Here is a 17,353-nt window from a genome sequence, read left to right as displayed (position 1 = left end):
AAAGACAATTCATTTGTAACATTTGAAGATCCCAGCTGTATGGTCTAGACTGAGAGAATCAATGAACAATAGGCAACTCTTTTTAATAAACTCTAAAATGAATGTTGTTTCCCCCTTTGAGAGCAATTTATTATTGCTTTATGGATCCAAAACACTTGATTAATTGGAGAATTGGCTCCTAAATGGGCTGAAATATCACTATGTCTCTTACAAACCAAATCACCTAACAGACACATCGTTTATTCATTTCAAACAACAAATGCTTCAATAGAAATCTGGGCGGGGAGGGAAGTAGAGGGGAAGTTTGTAATAATAATACATTGCAGAGATAATGAAGCAATGGATAAACATGGCACGGTCTGTATTAGTGAGGGAGAGTTTTAAGTCCACAAATCAACCAAAGATGCTAAAAGAAACTTTGGCCACTGTTGCTTTCAGAGATTCTATGGACATTGATTCTATAACAGCTTGAGAGGGTGTGCCATTGAGACAAAACAGAAAATATTCCTTAATAGAGAAAAGTCATGTTGTGCCTAAATTCTTCTATTTTTCCCCTGCCCACCAGCATTTCCTACACACATTTAAGTTAGCTAACTGTCCCCTGGGACTGTACATAATTTAGGCAGTTGGATGTAAGAAAATTATCGAAGTTAGGTTTGATGGAAACAGAAGGAAGTGCTGTTACAAAGGTCTCTCAGTCTCCACTAGCAGCGTGACATGTACATTGAGCAGGAGATGTGGAAAGATGGAAAACTGCAACATTCTGTATTAACTTCAGAGAGGATTCATTAAAAACTGATCCCATTCACATTTCATAATACCCAGAGGACACAAAAGCACCAACTGATCTATTGTATCAAAAGTTAATATATTCACTAGTATTTGCTAGACATAAAGAGAGAAAATACAAAGGAAAAATATATATAGTCCTACACCTAAAAGCTGTGTTCAGTTTTGACAAAGAAATTTACTAAACTACCTGGAGTTAACTTTTCCAATCCACTGACAAATACAATATTGATGAACGTCTGTGATTTGGGGATAATTATAAAGAAGGTAACAAACCGGTAGAAGCCTGTAACATCTCACTTTTTCAACAAGAGTCATTGCTGTTTGGAAAGGGTTAAATGAGTTTTGCTGACTCACTGAATTGGTGACTCATCACTTTAGAAGTAATCATGCCAGAGGGAGACAGTTTAAGCTGATCTTCATTACCGTATTGTTCATTTCTTCGTTAATAAGATCAAACCACAGGAAGAGGTCTTATTTGGACCTTACTTACTGTGTTGATTGTGTTTGTAGTGCAGGTTGGGAAAATTACCCACTTAGAGTGCAAAATAGAATTGTATCAGGACTCTAAAGTTGAAGTCATCCTGCTGTGCATATCTGGAAGCATCCTTTTGTTCAGCTAATTAAATAGACTTGTTCAGATTTAATCATGCCTTCTAAAACACATTAGTCATAAAATATGAAGGGCTCTGATGCAATGGAACAACCCTGTCAGGTACTTTGGGGTGGTTACCCCAGGAAAGGTAATAGTTATAAATAAAGTTCTGGCCTCCATATTTAATCATACTGCCGTGTGTGTGTCTCATTATTTCCATTACCACATCAATGAGCGGAACATATTACCCAGATCAGAACAAGTATGCTCTTAACAGTGTTGCTGTAAACTAGCAGATTAAAAGAAAGAAACCTATGGTAAAAGTTTGACATGCAAACTATCTTCAATCCTCCCCATTTTGTTCTTCCTGTGAGCCTAAATTCAGCTATCCAATACATGAGATATAACTTCAAACTGAAGATAGGAACAAAGAAAAAACAAACACAAAAAGACTAGAAAAATCACTGATACTGCAAAAAGAAAAGGAGTACTTGTGGCACCTTAGAGACTAACCAATTTATTTGAGCATAAGCTTTTCCTTTTCTTTTTGCGAATACAGACTAACACGGCTGTTACTCTGAAACCTTCATTATGCAAGGCACTGCATTTAGCCGTATGGAGTGGAAGTCTATCAACTGCATCCGATGAAATGAGCTGTAGCTCACGAAAGCTTATGCTCAAATAAATTGGTTAGTCTCTAAGGTGCCACAAGTACTCCTTTTCTTTTTGCGAATACAGACTAACACGGCTGTTACTCTGAAAACTGATACTGCAAGGTATTTGATTGATGAAGGCAAGGCAGACACTGAAAACTATTCAGAGGTGGAGATAAAGAAAGAACAGAAACATGGATGCAAGGCTGTCATTTTTTTTCATTCACACTTCTCTCTCAAGAGGCAGACAACATCCTTTCAATCTGGACTGACTGAGCTAAAAATACAGAAAAATGCTATTACTAGAGGTGGTTGAAAAAGGGGATGAATTTTATTTTATTTTTTTGAAACAATTTAATCTCTACTTTGTCTAAAATCAGTATTTTGAAAATGTTAACAGCTTTAGTTATTGTATTTACTTCCTACATATGTGATATCTTTCTGATTCTTCTTGATTTCCTCTGTCTAAAGTATGTAGTCTGTAATCCTGTATTGTCATTTCTAGAATAAGTGTATGAAAGATTGGGTCCCAGTCTTATTTTGCTTCTAAATGCTTTAACTCTAATCTGGTCTACCAAACAATTTAAATCCTCTTACTTCTTTCAGGATTTTTCTCCAGATGTACTGAATCATTATCAGCAAAACCAGAAAAATCATCTGAATTAGCATGTGTCACCTACGATTTGCACAGGAATTGAGTTAGCATAGAAGATTACACTTCATACACTGTCAAATTCAATATTAATGTCAGATGAGATGAGAAGTACACCTGCATTAATACCAACAGTGACACAAATATAAGACCACTGCTGAACAATGTTAATCCTCTGATATTGTAATCCCAATATACATTATCAAAAGGATCTGCAGCTGTACCACAACACATGTAGGTATAATACCTCTCTTGTTGTTAGATAAATATCTCTGACTGAAGCTGCAGAATTTTCTACAAAAACTACTATCTTTGGGAAGCAAGAGGAAAAGAAGAAATTGTTAGCATCCAAGTTCCCCCTTCTGAAAGGGACACAAGGATGGATGGTCTAAAATTAGACCAACAACTAAGTTTAGTGTAGACTGCAGATCACGTTGTTCTGCTGCTCTCTTCTCCAAGCAGATAAGTACAAGAATCTCTACAGTGTTTAGACAGCAAGATTGTTGGATATTTCATTACTTGGCCTGCTGGAATGGAACAAACAAGACAGAGCTATAGGATAACAACAAACTCAGCAAGAATATCAGCAGGCCATGGGGTTGCCCAACACAGTAATTTTTTTAAATACTAAATCTATCATTTTGGAGGAAATTAAGGTATCAGCATGTCAAAGAGAATAAAATTTAATGTAGGCACCTTGTTGGGACCATAAATCTTTACACAGCCCTTTAAATCTAGAAAAACACATTTCAGAAGACTTGAATTCATTAAACAGATTTTGATTCTTTGAGAAAATAAAAGGGAAAAAAGGTTGGAAGCCTAAAATATTTATTTTGGAGCATCAGGCCTCCCAGCCACATAAAAGGCAAGAGATATCACAGTTATTCTAGGGGTCGACTTACGAAAGAGTCACCCAATTTGCCCCCCACCCAGAGAGAGAGGTGACAGCAATAGTAGCCGGTCTTCACAAACCAACTGACCTTGTGACATCAAAAGTCATTTGGACTTACTTTCTGCAGGGAGATAATACATTTTATGTTCTGGCCTAATTGCTTTTTATGAAGATGGAGCTTAACTGTTTTGTTTGAAAGAACTGGAATGCAATTTTGTTAAAACATATTGTAATAATCTCTCTTTATAAATTTACATAGGACAGACAAGGTAATGATTACATTTATGTTTAAACAGAAAATAGGCAAAGATTAAAAATTGAATTAAGAAAAATCAATTCTAAAATTTTGAAAAAATAGCAAAAAGCTAAACTTTACAAAATAGAAAAGAAGGAAAGTTAACAAAAAATATATAGTTAAAGGATCCTCTCCTCTCCATCACAATACTTCCACACAGCAAGCCTTAGTCTCCCTAATGTCTATGCCTCCACATCCTTCTCCCCTAGCACCTTTCCCCTTCTCCTCAATGTCCCTTCTCCCCTTTCTTTCATTTTCCTACATCCTTGTTTATTTTAACTCCACTATCCTACCATAATCCTCGTTCCACCTCTATCCCATAAGAAAGTAAAATAAAAAGATAATCATTGGATTTACAGTGTGTAACAATCACCAGCTTGATCATTTTTGTTCCATCTCTTTCCGCAATCTGTCATCTGTTTGTATCTTTTTTATTATTTGGTATTCAGAAAAAGGACTGCATCTTGGTATAGTATGTTTGCATAGTGTTTAGTGTGACGGGTTCCAGATTCTGATTAGAAATTAAATAATCTGATTCAATAAGAACGTCAATATCTTTAAAAAAAGGAATTTATTGCCTTATTCAAGTAGAGCAAATAACTTTCTCATTAAAGTTCCACGAACTCCATAAACGGCTATGTGCATTTTAAACTGGATTTAGTGTTTTCAATAGGGAAACCACAGAGTGAAAGAGGGTTTTCTAAAATACACATTATAATCTCACTTAAGTGCTTCAAACAGAAGAGTCAGGGCAATTTATTATTTTACAGTCTACAAAACAAGTTTAATAAATTGAATATAAAGTGGTTTTGTCATATATAAAGCTTCTTAAAACTAGAATGCGTCATTTTGTTTATTTCAATGCTATTAAGTTCACAGATAAATGCATACTCCCTTCAGTTACTTCAAACCAAGCATTTTTCACTTCTGCATTTACAAACTACAAAGTAAAATTAAACATGTGAAAAGCACATAATTAAATCTATATTAGCAATGAGTGAGTATTCCACCTATGGAAGTACACAACTACCCTATCTGGGTAAAACGTGGAGGAATTGGAGCAGGGGGGAAATCAGTACCACTGGGGTACAAATAGAGGATAGTTATTTCAGGGAAAATCCAATGATTAACTTATATCTATGTACTGGAAAATATACACATTGAATATAGGAATTTTCAAGACTGTTTTTGGAAATCATTTCTGTTTAAATACCCAATTCAAGTGAAAGGTGCTTAAGTCACTATAAAGGAAGCAGACAATTTGCCACTATATCACCTCACTGGACTTGCTGCTAAAAATATAATGAAATATAGGAAATTTATCTTACAACTGAAATGAATACAAAATTTAAGATTTTCCACATTCTATCTGTCAAAAGTTTGGTGTTACTTTAATACTAGTTTAACCATTCTTCAGTTAACCACTCTTTCAAAAATACCGCTGAACTTGCAAGTAACTGCAAGTCTGATTTCCCATGTATTCTAATCTTGAAGTGCATTTTCTGTGTCTAAGAATTAAAAACACAACAGAGCATAAAATGTAACAATTTATACACTTCCTAAATAACAATCTAAAATGACTAGAAATTACTCACAGCTATTAATTACAATAAAATACACAAAATGATTGATTTTAAAAAAAACTGGCCAATGTTCTCGCCAGGGGAAGAAGGCCCCTATGCCAATGACTATCCCTGGAAAGAGGTTTGAGTTGTACAGCCCTTGTGCAGACTCTAAACATTCAAATCTGGAGATGTTTAGTCTACGGAAGAGAAGAATGAGGGGGGATTTGAAAGCTGCTTTCAACTACCGGAAAGGGGGTTCCCAAGAGGATGGCTCTAGACTGTTCTCAGTGGTAGCAGATGACAGAACAAGGAGTAATGGTCTCAAGTTGCAGTGGTGGAGATTTAGGTTGGATATTAGGAAAAACTTTTTCACTAGGAGGGGGGTGAAACACTGGAATGCGTTACCTAGGGAGGTGGTGGAATCTCCTTCCTTAGAAGTTTTTAAGGTCAAGCTTGACAAAGCCCTGGCTGGGATGATTTAATTGGGGATCGGTCCTGCTTTGAGCAGGGAGTTGGAGTAGATGACCTCCTGAGGTCCCTTCCAATGCTGATACTCTATGAAATCCATAGGAGGGAGTGCTCCTACCCACCCAGAAAGACACTGTTTTCTAGAAGATTCTTAAAGATTAGCATGCCCTTTGTACATATCTTACACCTGGGGAAACACAGAGACAATTCTCAAAGTACACTTAGTCAGACAGCACAGATCTGACAAACAGCTGAAGCCCTTCAACACCAATGATATGCACTGAGCCACAACCATCATTCTGGATAACTCAGAGCTGTGCCTATGGCTAATAGACCAGGGTCCCCATCTCTATCCTGATGCAGGATGTGCAGTCTTCTCCAACAGATTTATTCACCACAGCCATGCCCTTTGTTAATTTGGGATAGTACACCAACTAAAGGAGAATTTTAATTAAGCAAGATCTACGCCAATAACAAAATATACATATTTGTACGTGCACCCCTGGTAGATTGAACCACATTAGTTTCATTTTCCTATGGAATTTCCTTTAGTTTAAAAGCATTCTTCAGCACGATATTATACAGTACCACAGTAAATGCTTTAGGTGCCAACTCTGGGTGCTCTGGGACTCTCACACCCATGGGAAAAAAATAGTGGGTGCTCAGCACAAACCAGTCACAGCTGTTTGGCAGCTGGGGGAGGGCGGAGAGCAGCAAGTGCTGGGGGCTTTGGGAGAGGGATTGGAGCAGGGATGGGAAGAGGCGGAGCGAGGGTGGGGCCTCGGGGGAAGGGGCAGGGAAGGGGTGGAGCACTTCCAGGGAAAAACAGAAGTCAGTGGTAAACACCATTTAAAAAGTTTCTGTTTCTAGCACGAAAACATAAAGAAGAGTGCACACAAGTCACAGCATTTATATTAACCAAATTACCACAAGAGAAAGAAAAACACTGCTAGCATACTTTATGTAAATTGCTTGTAATAAGCTTACCAGACAGTTGTTTCCATTTGACTGTCATTTAGTTGTCGATTGTCTAACTGGGCAAAGAGAGGAAAAAGAACCTGAATCCCTCCAATCGAATGAATTGCACTGTGAATTGAGTGGGTTACTATAGCTTTCACATCCTATATTAAAAAACAAAGAAAGGTTCTCAATGTTAGTTTGTATTTGCCATTATCACATTGTACCATAAATGTCTAATAACTAAAAATTAGTCACTAGTGGCACTTCAAAGACAAAAGATTTACTGTGCTTTTTATTTTCTGTCAATTTAGTCTAAATGCTATAAAGATAAACTCTTTTCATAACTTCAAGCCATCCAAATATGTAAAACACCAAAAAGTTATGTTTCACACACAGTCTTTACAAGTAATGTATACTGTAAGGTCCCTGTGGCCATTTTGCCACAAAAGGTGTTATTAAAAATTAGGGCTGTTGAGCAGTTAAAAAAATTAAGCACAATTAATCGCATTGTTAAACAATATTAGAATACTATTTATTTAAATAGTTTTGGATGTTTTCTACATTTTCAAATATATTATTTCAATTACAACACAGAATACAAAGTGTGCGCTGCTCACCTTATATTTTTTTTATTACAAATATGTGCACTGTAAAAAAAACAAATAGAGATTGCAATACAGTACTTGTATGAGGTGAACTGAAATACTATCATGAAAGTTGAACTTACAAATGTAAAATTATGTACAAAAAAACTGCATTCAAAAATAAAATAATGTAAAACTTTAGAGCCTACTCAGTCGTATTTCTTGGTCAGCCAATCGTTCAGAGAAACACGTTTATTTACATTTTCAGGAGATAATGCTGCCCGCTTCTTGTTCACAATGTCACCTGAAAGTGAGAACAGGTGTTCGTATGGCACTGTTGTAGCCGGTGTCACAATATATTTACATGCCAGATGCGCTAAAGATTAATGTGTCCTTTCATGCTTCAGCCACCATTCCAGAGGACGTGTCCATGCTGATGATGGGTTCTTCTCAAAAACAATCCAAAGCAGTGCAGACCAACGCATGTTCATTTTCATTATCTGAGTCAGATGCCACCAGCAGAAGTTGTTTTTCTTTTTTTGCAAAAAGAAAAGGAGTACTTGTGGCACCTTAGAGACTAACAAATTTATTTGAGCATAAGCTTTCGTGAGCTACAGCTCAACAGAGTTGTGTATATAAATCTCCCCACTGTATTTTCCACTGCATGCATCCGATGAAGTGAGCTGTAGCTCACAAAAGCTTATGCTCACATCAATTTGTTAGTCTCTAAGGTGCCACAAGTACTCCTTTTCTTTTTGTGGATACAGACTAACATGGCTGCTACTCTGAAACCTTTCTTTTTTTGGTGATTCGTGTTCTGTAGTTTCCGCATTGGAGGGTTGCTCTTTTAATACATCTGACAGCATGCTCCACACCTTGCCCCTCTCAGATTTTGGAAGGCACTTCAGATTCTAAACCCTTGGGTCGAGTGAAGTAGCTATCTTTAGAAATCTCATATTGGTACCTTCTTTGCATTTTGTCAAATCTGCAGTGAAAGTGTTCTTAAAATGATTGTGTGCTAGGTCATCATCTGAGACTGCTATAACATGAAATATATGGCAGAATGTGGGTAAAACAGAGCACGGGACATACAATTCTCCCCCAAGGAGTTCAGTCAACAATTTTATTAATGCATTTTTTTTAACGAATGTCATCTGCACAGAAGCATGTCCTCTGGAATGGTGGCCAAAGTATGAAAGGGCATACGAATGTTACCATATCTGGCATGTAAATACCTTGCAATGCTGACTACAAAAGCCCCATACGAACGCCTGTTCTTGCTTTCAGGTGACATTGTAAATAAGAAGCGGGCAGCATTATCTCCCATAAATGTAAACAAATGTGTTTGTCTTGGCAATTGGCTGAACGAGAAGTAGGACTGAGTGGACTTGTAGGGTCTAAAGTTTTACATTGTTTTGATTTTGAGTGCAGTTTTGTAACAAAAAAAATCTACATTTGTAAGTTGCACTTTCACAATAACTACATTGCACTACAGTACTTGTATGAGGTGAATTGAAAAATACTATTTCTTCTGTTTATCATTTTACAATGCAAATATTTGTAATAAAATAATAATATAAAGTGAGCAGTTTACACTTTGTATTCTGTGTTGTAATTGAAATCAATATATTTGAAAATATAGAAAAACATCCAAAATATTTAATAAATTTCAAATGGTATTGTATTGTTTAACAGTGCAATTAAAACTGAGATTAATCGTGATTAATTTCTTGGAGTTAATTGCATGAGTTAACTGTGATTAATCCACAGCCCTATAAAAAATAATTTAACCATAGAATGCTTTAGTTGGTCAATTTTAATGTGAAACTGGACCTATTCAGACTGCTTGGTTTCGTTACCTATATGTTTTGCCCAAATTGACTGGGATGGAAAATAAGGCAAGCATTAAACTGATAGCCCTCAACATATAATTTGACAAGCTACTGTTCATTGTGTAATACACACATTTCTTTAATGACTCATTAATAATTTTGGCTGAAGAGAACAAGTGAAAAAGTAGCTAGGTGAGAATGATAGCTACTCATTTAAAAACAAACAAATGTTAATCTAGAACTAAAGCAATGCTAAATGAAAACAGCAATGGCAGCAGCATACCGTATCATCATTCAAATGACGTCAATTGGGTAGAGACTGCAGAATTTTTTGTGTTAGCAGAGTTTGGCCTACACACAAGATACTTCTGGAGAAGTATAGTTACATACATCTTGCTAAACAATGCACATCAAACAATTAATAGGTTATATAGTTGATGATAGCCATAGAAGCGGCAGTGTTTGCGGTCCTTCATGCTGAAGGAAAGATACAGAAATGTTAGCCAGTACAAAAGGAAAGGAAATCCATGTGTTAAATGGAGAAATCCATGGGATAAATGGAGAAAATGACTCAGCCTCAGTTAGATGAGGTGTCAAAGGGGCTAATGGATACCTAGGAAAGACTATACACACTAAAAGATAATAACAATACTAATTAGAAACAGACCCTCAATCACACTTTGGGAGCCTGTATTGCTGTAAGCTCCATTAACAAAAACATGAAAATAAAGAACCAGTATAAACGAACCTGAAGCATAAGAGCATGTGGAGAGTGTACAAAAATTGAAGGGTTTTCCTTTGGTGAGGATTCAAGGCATAGTTGAGCATCAGTAGCCTTAGCATTGTAAGTAAAGGCAATACTACTTGCAAGTTTCCCATCATATAGAACTTGTTTGTGGTGCTCAGCCAGATGAATGTCACTCTCAGATTTAAATTTGAAAGTACTCTGGAAAAAAAAAAGTGACTTGAAAAGTGTACATTTTAAATGAATAATAAAAATTGCACGTCACAAGATCTGTTTGTTGTATTATATGAAGGAAGGGCAGGCAAGCAATACAGAATGTATCATTAAACTATATTTTGTATTTTCTGCTGTTTTCAAAATGTTTTCATACATTTAAGCCACAAGTTTATATCTTGATTTTTATTACCATTAGTAATGTAAAACTGGGATAGGGTTGGGAATCATATTTTCACCCTAAATGAACAGATCAAAGTATTTACTACATTTTACCATTAGTATGTCATTTTGTTCATTTATCTGGTATCATTTATTCTTCTTGGCAGCAGCATTAATGTTTTAACAGGTTGCAATTAATCTATGCTTCAGAAAATGCATCACAAAAAGCAGATATAAATCTGTTAATATTAACAGTAATGCAATATACATCTTCCAAAGTACAGGACATTTCAATTCTTCCACATTTTATTTAGGATAATAAAAGTTTAATGATCTAGAAATTATTTGTATTACTTGTTCTTTATTTGTGAATCTTTTTTTCCAAACCAAACTCTTACTTTGTTATACTGGCAATCCATGTTAAACAAAGATAATTTTTTCAGTGATACCATTCAGGATTGCCAAAGATATTAAAAACTGCTTACACACTGTATGGGTTCTTGTGCTTTCAATCGATTTCCGTACGTTCTTAATCTTGCTTCTTAGACTTTTTACCAATTACACTACATGTCTACCAAGCCCAAAGAAAATATTTTAATGGAAGAGCTTATACATATATACTTCCCACAGCTTCTACAAATATCTTTTTGATTTAATAGAAAGGGTTTTTTATAAAACAGCATGCATCCCATGCTTCATTAACTAACAGTAACACATTCCAAAGAGCTACCGATGTGAAAAACTACTTACAAAAATTTTTAAAAAAAAAACAATTTTCCAAATGCCAGATTTCAAGAATAATGATTTTCAAAGTTAAGGGAAGACTGGAAATCTGTATTACTCTTAAATATATTGTGATTCTTATTTGATTAAAAACCATGTTTTCTGGCAACACTGTCAAACTGACCAAGCATGAAAAGATACATTCATTTTCTTCTGCAACAAGCTGTCAGCTTTACTTGACTTAATACTTTAGCATGCTATAATCATTTGACAGCTGTGGGAAGGCAACTAGTGGTAAAACACAGTATACATAAAAATAAAACAAAAGTGTTAGAAATTATTACCATGAAAGTAATGAAGCTTGAATTTCAATATAATGATTTCTAAAAACATCATTTATATTAAATAATCTGTTCCGAAGGCAAATCAAAATTCACATTGCTCAAACTGCATATAACCAACTGCATTTCAAAATGTGCAACATTTTTATCACTTTCTGTCCTCCTCAACTTCTCCCATTTACACCCTCCCAGCAAGTGTTGTATGTAATAATTAGATCAGGGGACTGGTGGAATGCTATCCGAGTCCACTGATGTCCAGGCTAGTAGCAAACAAAGAGTTTGTTAGGAGGCTCCTCACCCCCACCCCATAAATTGTGCTTTCTTACAAATATACAGCTATTCTTCATGTAATGCAGCTAACTTTTGCTGATAATGCTACCTAGACCTCACTTATCAGTTAATAAGCATAGTTAGATTACCTCACAAACATCTGCCTGAGAAAAAGGGAGTATGTCTCTTTAAAAAATGGGACAATTTCTTTAAATGTACAAATCATGAAAGTATCCTGTTCATTGCCCCTCCCCCAGTGTCAAAAGCAGTGTTTTACATATTGAGCAAATCTACATTTGCCTTTTTATTGATTTCACAAAACAGTTGCATTCCAGCTTTTGACATATTTTTAAGTTTTACCGCCACATGAAATCTCTTCCTATACAGAAAAAAATGCTATACCCTTTAGTTTTGTAAAAATACATGTTTATGGAGCAAAAACCCATATATTTGGGGGTGGTTTTTTTTAATAAGTTGCCGAATTTCTAGGTTTTGCAACTATAAGCATGGCAGATAGTTTCATATTATTATTTGCCCCTTACATTTTGGTAGCACTTAGAGAGCTAAATAAGGTGTATTTAGACACAGAGAAATGGCAAAACTCTACACCATTTTTGTCACTGTAAATTATTATAGATTTTTTATATAATTCTTGAAAGTAATTTCAGTAGCTTCTTATTACTCTAATATCTACTGCTTCTGAGCACTAGGAAACTTGTTATCCAGTTTAAAGTTTACCAGAAATCTAAACTTCTAACCACTTCAATCTGATATCATTGAAAAATGGAAAGAAAAATGCAATTTAAACTGAAATTACAAGAAACATTTTGACTTACTACTTGAGGAGAAATAAGGGCTCAACCAGGGAAAGGAAAGTAGGAAAGATATGGATGACAGATCAAGGAAAGAAGCCCTGAATTCACACAGCTAGTCTCTTATTTTAAAACAAGCCCTCTCATAATCTTGTTAAAATACTACTAATTGAAAAGGTGAGTTTTGTTTTGTATTTGTTTTTAAATTAAATACTTACCTGCTGAGAAAAAAAAAACAAATGAAAAGAAATGATTGAGGATGAGTAGAGAGGAAAACCATGATTCTCCAACAACATTTTAGGATCTTACAACCCATTTGGACTTTTTCATTATATTGGAACCAGAGACCAGAACAACTTAGTGAGATCTAGCATGAACACTCCCTATTACTGTTTGCAGCAGGTTCTATGAACATTTTATTCAGAATTCAATGCCCTGAATTTCAAAAAGGTTTAGATTCAAACAAACCCATTTTATTTAATAAGTTTAAGATCTGTGCTGCCTACTGGTTTACAATGTTTACACTGGTTCAAAAGAGAATTAATGTTTCAGATCACTGCTTGAAAGCCAGACACACACAAACTAAACATCTCTCTTGCATTTTGTCAGGCTTCTGACAACAGCAGACAGGAAGCTTTTGCCCGAAGGAAGTGATCATAACCTGGAGCTCCCGTAAGATCCACACTCGGAATCATCATCAAGGGAGGGAAAGAAATGCAATAAATGCTTGTACATAACAATACTTTGTTATCTATATTGTTTGTTAGTATCATGAGGGAAGAGACTCACTGTATGTACACAGTAAACACTCTGACTACTTATATTGCACTAGAGCAAATGGCATAAATCTGTGATGTTGGCTCATGGAGAGGTTCCATGTCTTCACAAGGTGTGGCCCTTTCCCCATACTTGCAGAGAGAGCTGCTCTCGTACTGGTTTCTATTCAAGTTATCTAGGTTGAATTTAAAAAAAAAAGAAGAAGAAAAACGCATATACAAGGACACTTAAAAATTTTAAAAGGTAAATTTAATAGAATAGCAGTGTTTTCCTAAAATATCCCACACTGTCGCATCTGTTGATCCTGCTCGGAAAAGGTTAAATGGGATCTACTGCCTTATGCAAGCCAAAACGCCATTAATCCTTATGGGAACAAGCGGTGGGAATGGCTCCACGAGAAAAGGGATGGAGGGTGTGAGCTGAGGTCTCCCAAGGGAAGAACTCTAGCTTCAACCTTCTCCCCAGGCATCATTGCTTCTAATCTTGGGTTCTCTTATTTGTGTTTTCTTTATTAATGAAGACAAGCACCAGGAATAGGGTACATTTGCAATTTTAATAATATGCATATAAGGTATTTGTATAGCAGTTTGGGAGAGGCATCAGATCATACTGCACTGGAAAGGGGTGAAATCTGTTTATGCAGACTAGCTTTTAATGATGTATAATGAGAGTCTGAAGAGGTTGAGAGATTATGAGTAGAGCTGGGCAAATTTTTTTTGGTGAATAGTAAATTTGCCAAAAAATTGATTTTTCAGAGCACTGAAGCTATTCACAAATTTGTTTCAAATTCAGTGAATAATGTGTCTAATTTTTTTTTTCTGAACTGTAACACTCAAATCATGTCATTTAATTGGGACTTTTTTGTTTCAGTGATTTAAAAAAGGTCAGTTTTGATTTGAAACTAACTGACCTTTTCTCTGGATTTTTCAGTTCAACTGCCAAACCAAAAATCAATTATTTGCTCAGCTCTAATTTTTAGAAATTGTGGGGAGGGAAGGTTAATATTTATTCAACTTCTTTGTACTGTTGAAATAGAATTTCACATGTTGTTCTCTGTTTTAGGCAGAGAACTAAGGAACTGTACTAAGAGCCCTCAATTGAAGACACGGAGGTTTTTAAAATTTCACAAAGAACCTTTCTCCCAATCATTCATAAACACTTAGCATTAAAAACTGTAGATGTTTCTTGTTTAAATAAAAATATTTTAACCAATCCAAATAAAAAAATCCTCCCCCTTCTCATTTATTTGCACTTCTGCCACTCTTCAGTCCTCCAGCACAAACAAGGAAAGTCAAGAACTAGCATATCTAGAGTGGGAAAAAAAGGAAGGGACAAAAACATTTCAAGCCTATTTTGTAAAACAAAAAGCAGCAAAAGGGCACCATTATATTTTCCTTTGCAAGTAACATTTAAAGGATTATTTATAAATTCTGCTGAAAAACTAGAAGGGATTCACAGAAGTTTCATATATTACATTCACAACAACTAAGTGAAAAGAGTGTTAAATTGCAAAGTCAAACTGTTGAAGTTAGGAAAATCTAGAATTAAAGTTCTTTGTGCAGTCTGGCCTCCTTGTGCATCTGAATTATCATAGCCTTTAGTTACATGATCACATGCTATTCTTTTCCACGGGACCCATGCTTCATTGAGTGCACAGGATTGATGGTGATCAGAAAATCATAGAATCATAGAATATCAGGGTTGGAAGTGACCTCAGGAGGTCATCTAGTCCAAACCCCTGCTCAAAGCAGGACAAATCCCCAATTAAATCATGCCAGCCAGGGCTTTGTCAAGACTGACCTTAAAAACTTCTAAGGAAGGAGATTCCACCACCTCCCTAGGTAACGCATTCCAGTGTTTCACCACCCTCCTAGTGAAAAAGTTTTTCCTAATATCCAATCTAAACCTCCCCCACTGCAACTTCAGACCATTACTCCTTGTCCTGTCCTCTTCTACCACTGAGAATAGTCTAGAACCATCCTCTCTGGAACCACCTCTCAGGTAGTTGAAAGCAGCTATCAAATCCCCCCTCATTCTTCTCTTCTGCAGAATAAACAATCCCAGTTCCCTCAGCCTCTCCTCATAACTCATGTGTTCCAGACCCCCAATCATTTTTGTTGCCCTTCGCTGGACTCTTTCCAATTTATCCACATCCTTCTTGTAGTGTGGGGCCCAAAACTGGACACAGTACTCCAGATGAGGCCTCACCAATGTCGAATAGAGGGGGACGATCATGTCCCTCGATCTGCTCGCTATGCCCCTACTTATACATCCCAAAATTCCATTGGCCTTCTTGGCAACAAGGGCACACTGCTGACTCATATCCAGCTTCTCGTCCACTGTCACTCCTAGGTCCTTTTCCGCAGAACTGCTGCCTAGCCATTCGGTCCCTAGTCTGTAGCTGTGCATTGGGTGCTTCCGATCTAACTGCAGGACCCTGCACTTCTCCTTATTGAACCTCATCAGATTTCTTTTGGCCCAATTCTCCAATTTGTCTAGGTCCCTCTGTATCCTATCCCTGCCCTCCAGCGTATCTACCACTCCTCCTAGTTTAGTATCATCCGCAAATTTGCTGAGGGTGCAATCCACACCATCCTCCAGATCATTTATGAAGATATTGAACAAAACCGGCCCCAGGACTGACCCTTGGGGCACTCCACTTGACACCGGCTGCCAACTAGACATGGAGCCATTGATCACTACCCGTTGAGCCCGACAATCTAGCCAACTTTCTACCCACCTTATAGTGCATTCATCCAGCCCATACTACTTTAACTTGCTGACAAGAATACTGTGGGAGACCATGTCAAAAGCGATTAGATTAGTCAGGCATGACCTTCCCTTGGTGAATCCATGCTGACTGTTCCTGATCACTTTCCTCTCATGTAAGTGCTTCAGGATTGATTCTTTGAGGACCTGCTCCATGATTTTTCCAGGGACTGAGGTGAGGCTGACTAGCCTGTACTTCCCAGGATCCTCCTTCTTCCCTTTTTTAAAGATTGGCACTACAGTAGCCTTTTTCCAGTCATCCGGGACTTCCCCCGTTCACCACGAGTTTTCAAAGATAATGGCCAATGGCTCTGCAATCACAGAGTTAGGACCTTTTCTAACTTATGACTTCGCAATCTTAATGTTCTTCTAATGTAGTTTTATGGATGGAATTTCCTTGGTTTTTAAAAAAGGAAACTGAAATAAAAGAAATTCCATCACGTGGAACCTTTAGATCCACAGCACATACCACAAGCTAACAGTCACTGATAGCAGTAGAGGGCTGTTATCCTTTATATGGGTCAGCTACTATAAGGCACATATTTGTCAGCAGGTTTCACAGGTATTTGCTGACAGCAGAGGAATGCTGACACTCAGGAATCCTAAATCCCATTCTAGGTTCTGAGGGGAGTGTATTCTAGTGGTTCCAAACCCCTCTGCTTCTGTCCCTGTAAGCCTGACCCCATCTGCCTCTGGCCCCGACAGTTTGTTCTGGTCATGTATTATGATCACTGGAACTAGAGAGTCAGAGGGCCCACATTCCATGGATGGACCATCATTGATGGGACATAAGTGGAACTGGGAAAAGTGGAGAGTTAGGTTGGAAGCAACTCAGCCACATAGACACAGCAGTGCACAGGGTTTAATAAAGTTCTACTTAATCTGCATTCAGTGTCTCTCTGTGTGAATGAAACATGGTGGCAGGGCAGAGCTGTGAGATCTCTGAAGTGCAGCACCTGGCACCATGAGCCATGGAACTTAGTCTGAAGCACCCTGGAGCCCTGGATTTCTAGCCCAATGATGAACCCAGAGGAAGGAGAAGTTTGTGCTGTATGTAGACCTCGCCATGCAAAAGGATGACAACAGCAGGCAAGTAAAACTTTATTTTACCTTATTGGGCAGTAAGGCAGAGAGGTCTCCAGCATTCTGAAGCTCAACATTACCTCAAGCCTCTCAGCAGTCCTAGGAGTCCGGGAGACATATTGCTCCCCAAAGCAGAAAATAAAACCTGACGAGCAAAACCTTTTTCTCTAGAA

The 17,353-nt window shown here is 37.0% G+C and overlaps 1 protein-coding gene across 2 annotated transcripts in view; it reads right to left on the bottom strand.

Moving 5' to 3' along the window:
* The window catches only part of NBEA (neurobeachin), an 867,588-nt gene that overhangs the window by 599,921 nt on the left and 250,314 nt on the right, over positions 1–17,353 (bottom strand). For both annotated transcript variants that reach the window (XM_084617023.1, XM_084617024.1), the window contains exons 9-10: positions 10,034–10,231; positions 6,897–7,030 (exon numbers count right to left, since the gene is read on the bottom strand). In XM_084617023.1, coding sequence (XP_084473149.1) covers positions 6,897–7,030; positions 10,034–10,231 — 332 coding nt within the window. The remainder of the gene's footprint in view (positions 1–6,896; positions 7,031–10,033; positions 10,232–17,353) is intronic.

This window comes from Lepidochelys olivacea (genome assembly GCF_965140295.1).
Source record: "Lepidochelys olivacea isolate rLepOli2 genome assembly, chromosome: 1".
In the NCBI taxonomy this organism is placed as follows: domain Eukaryota; kingdom Metazoa; phylum Chordata; order Testudines; family Cheloniidae; genus Lepidochelys; species Lepidochelys olivacea.
This window is presented reverse-complemented; position numbering and strand designations above follow the sequence as displayed.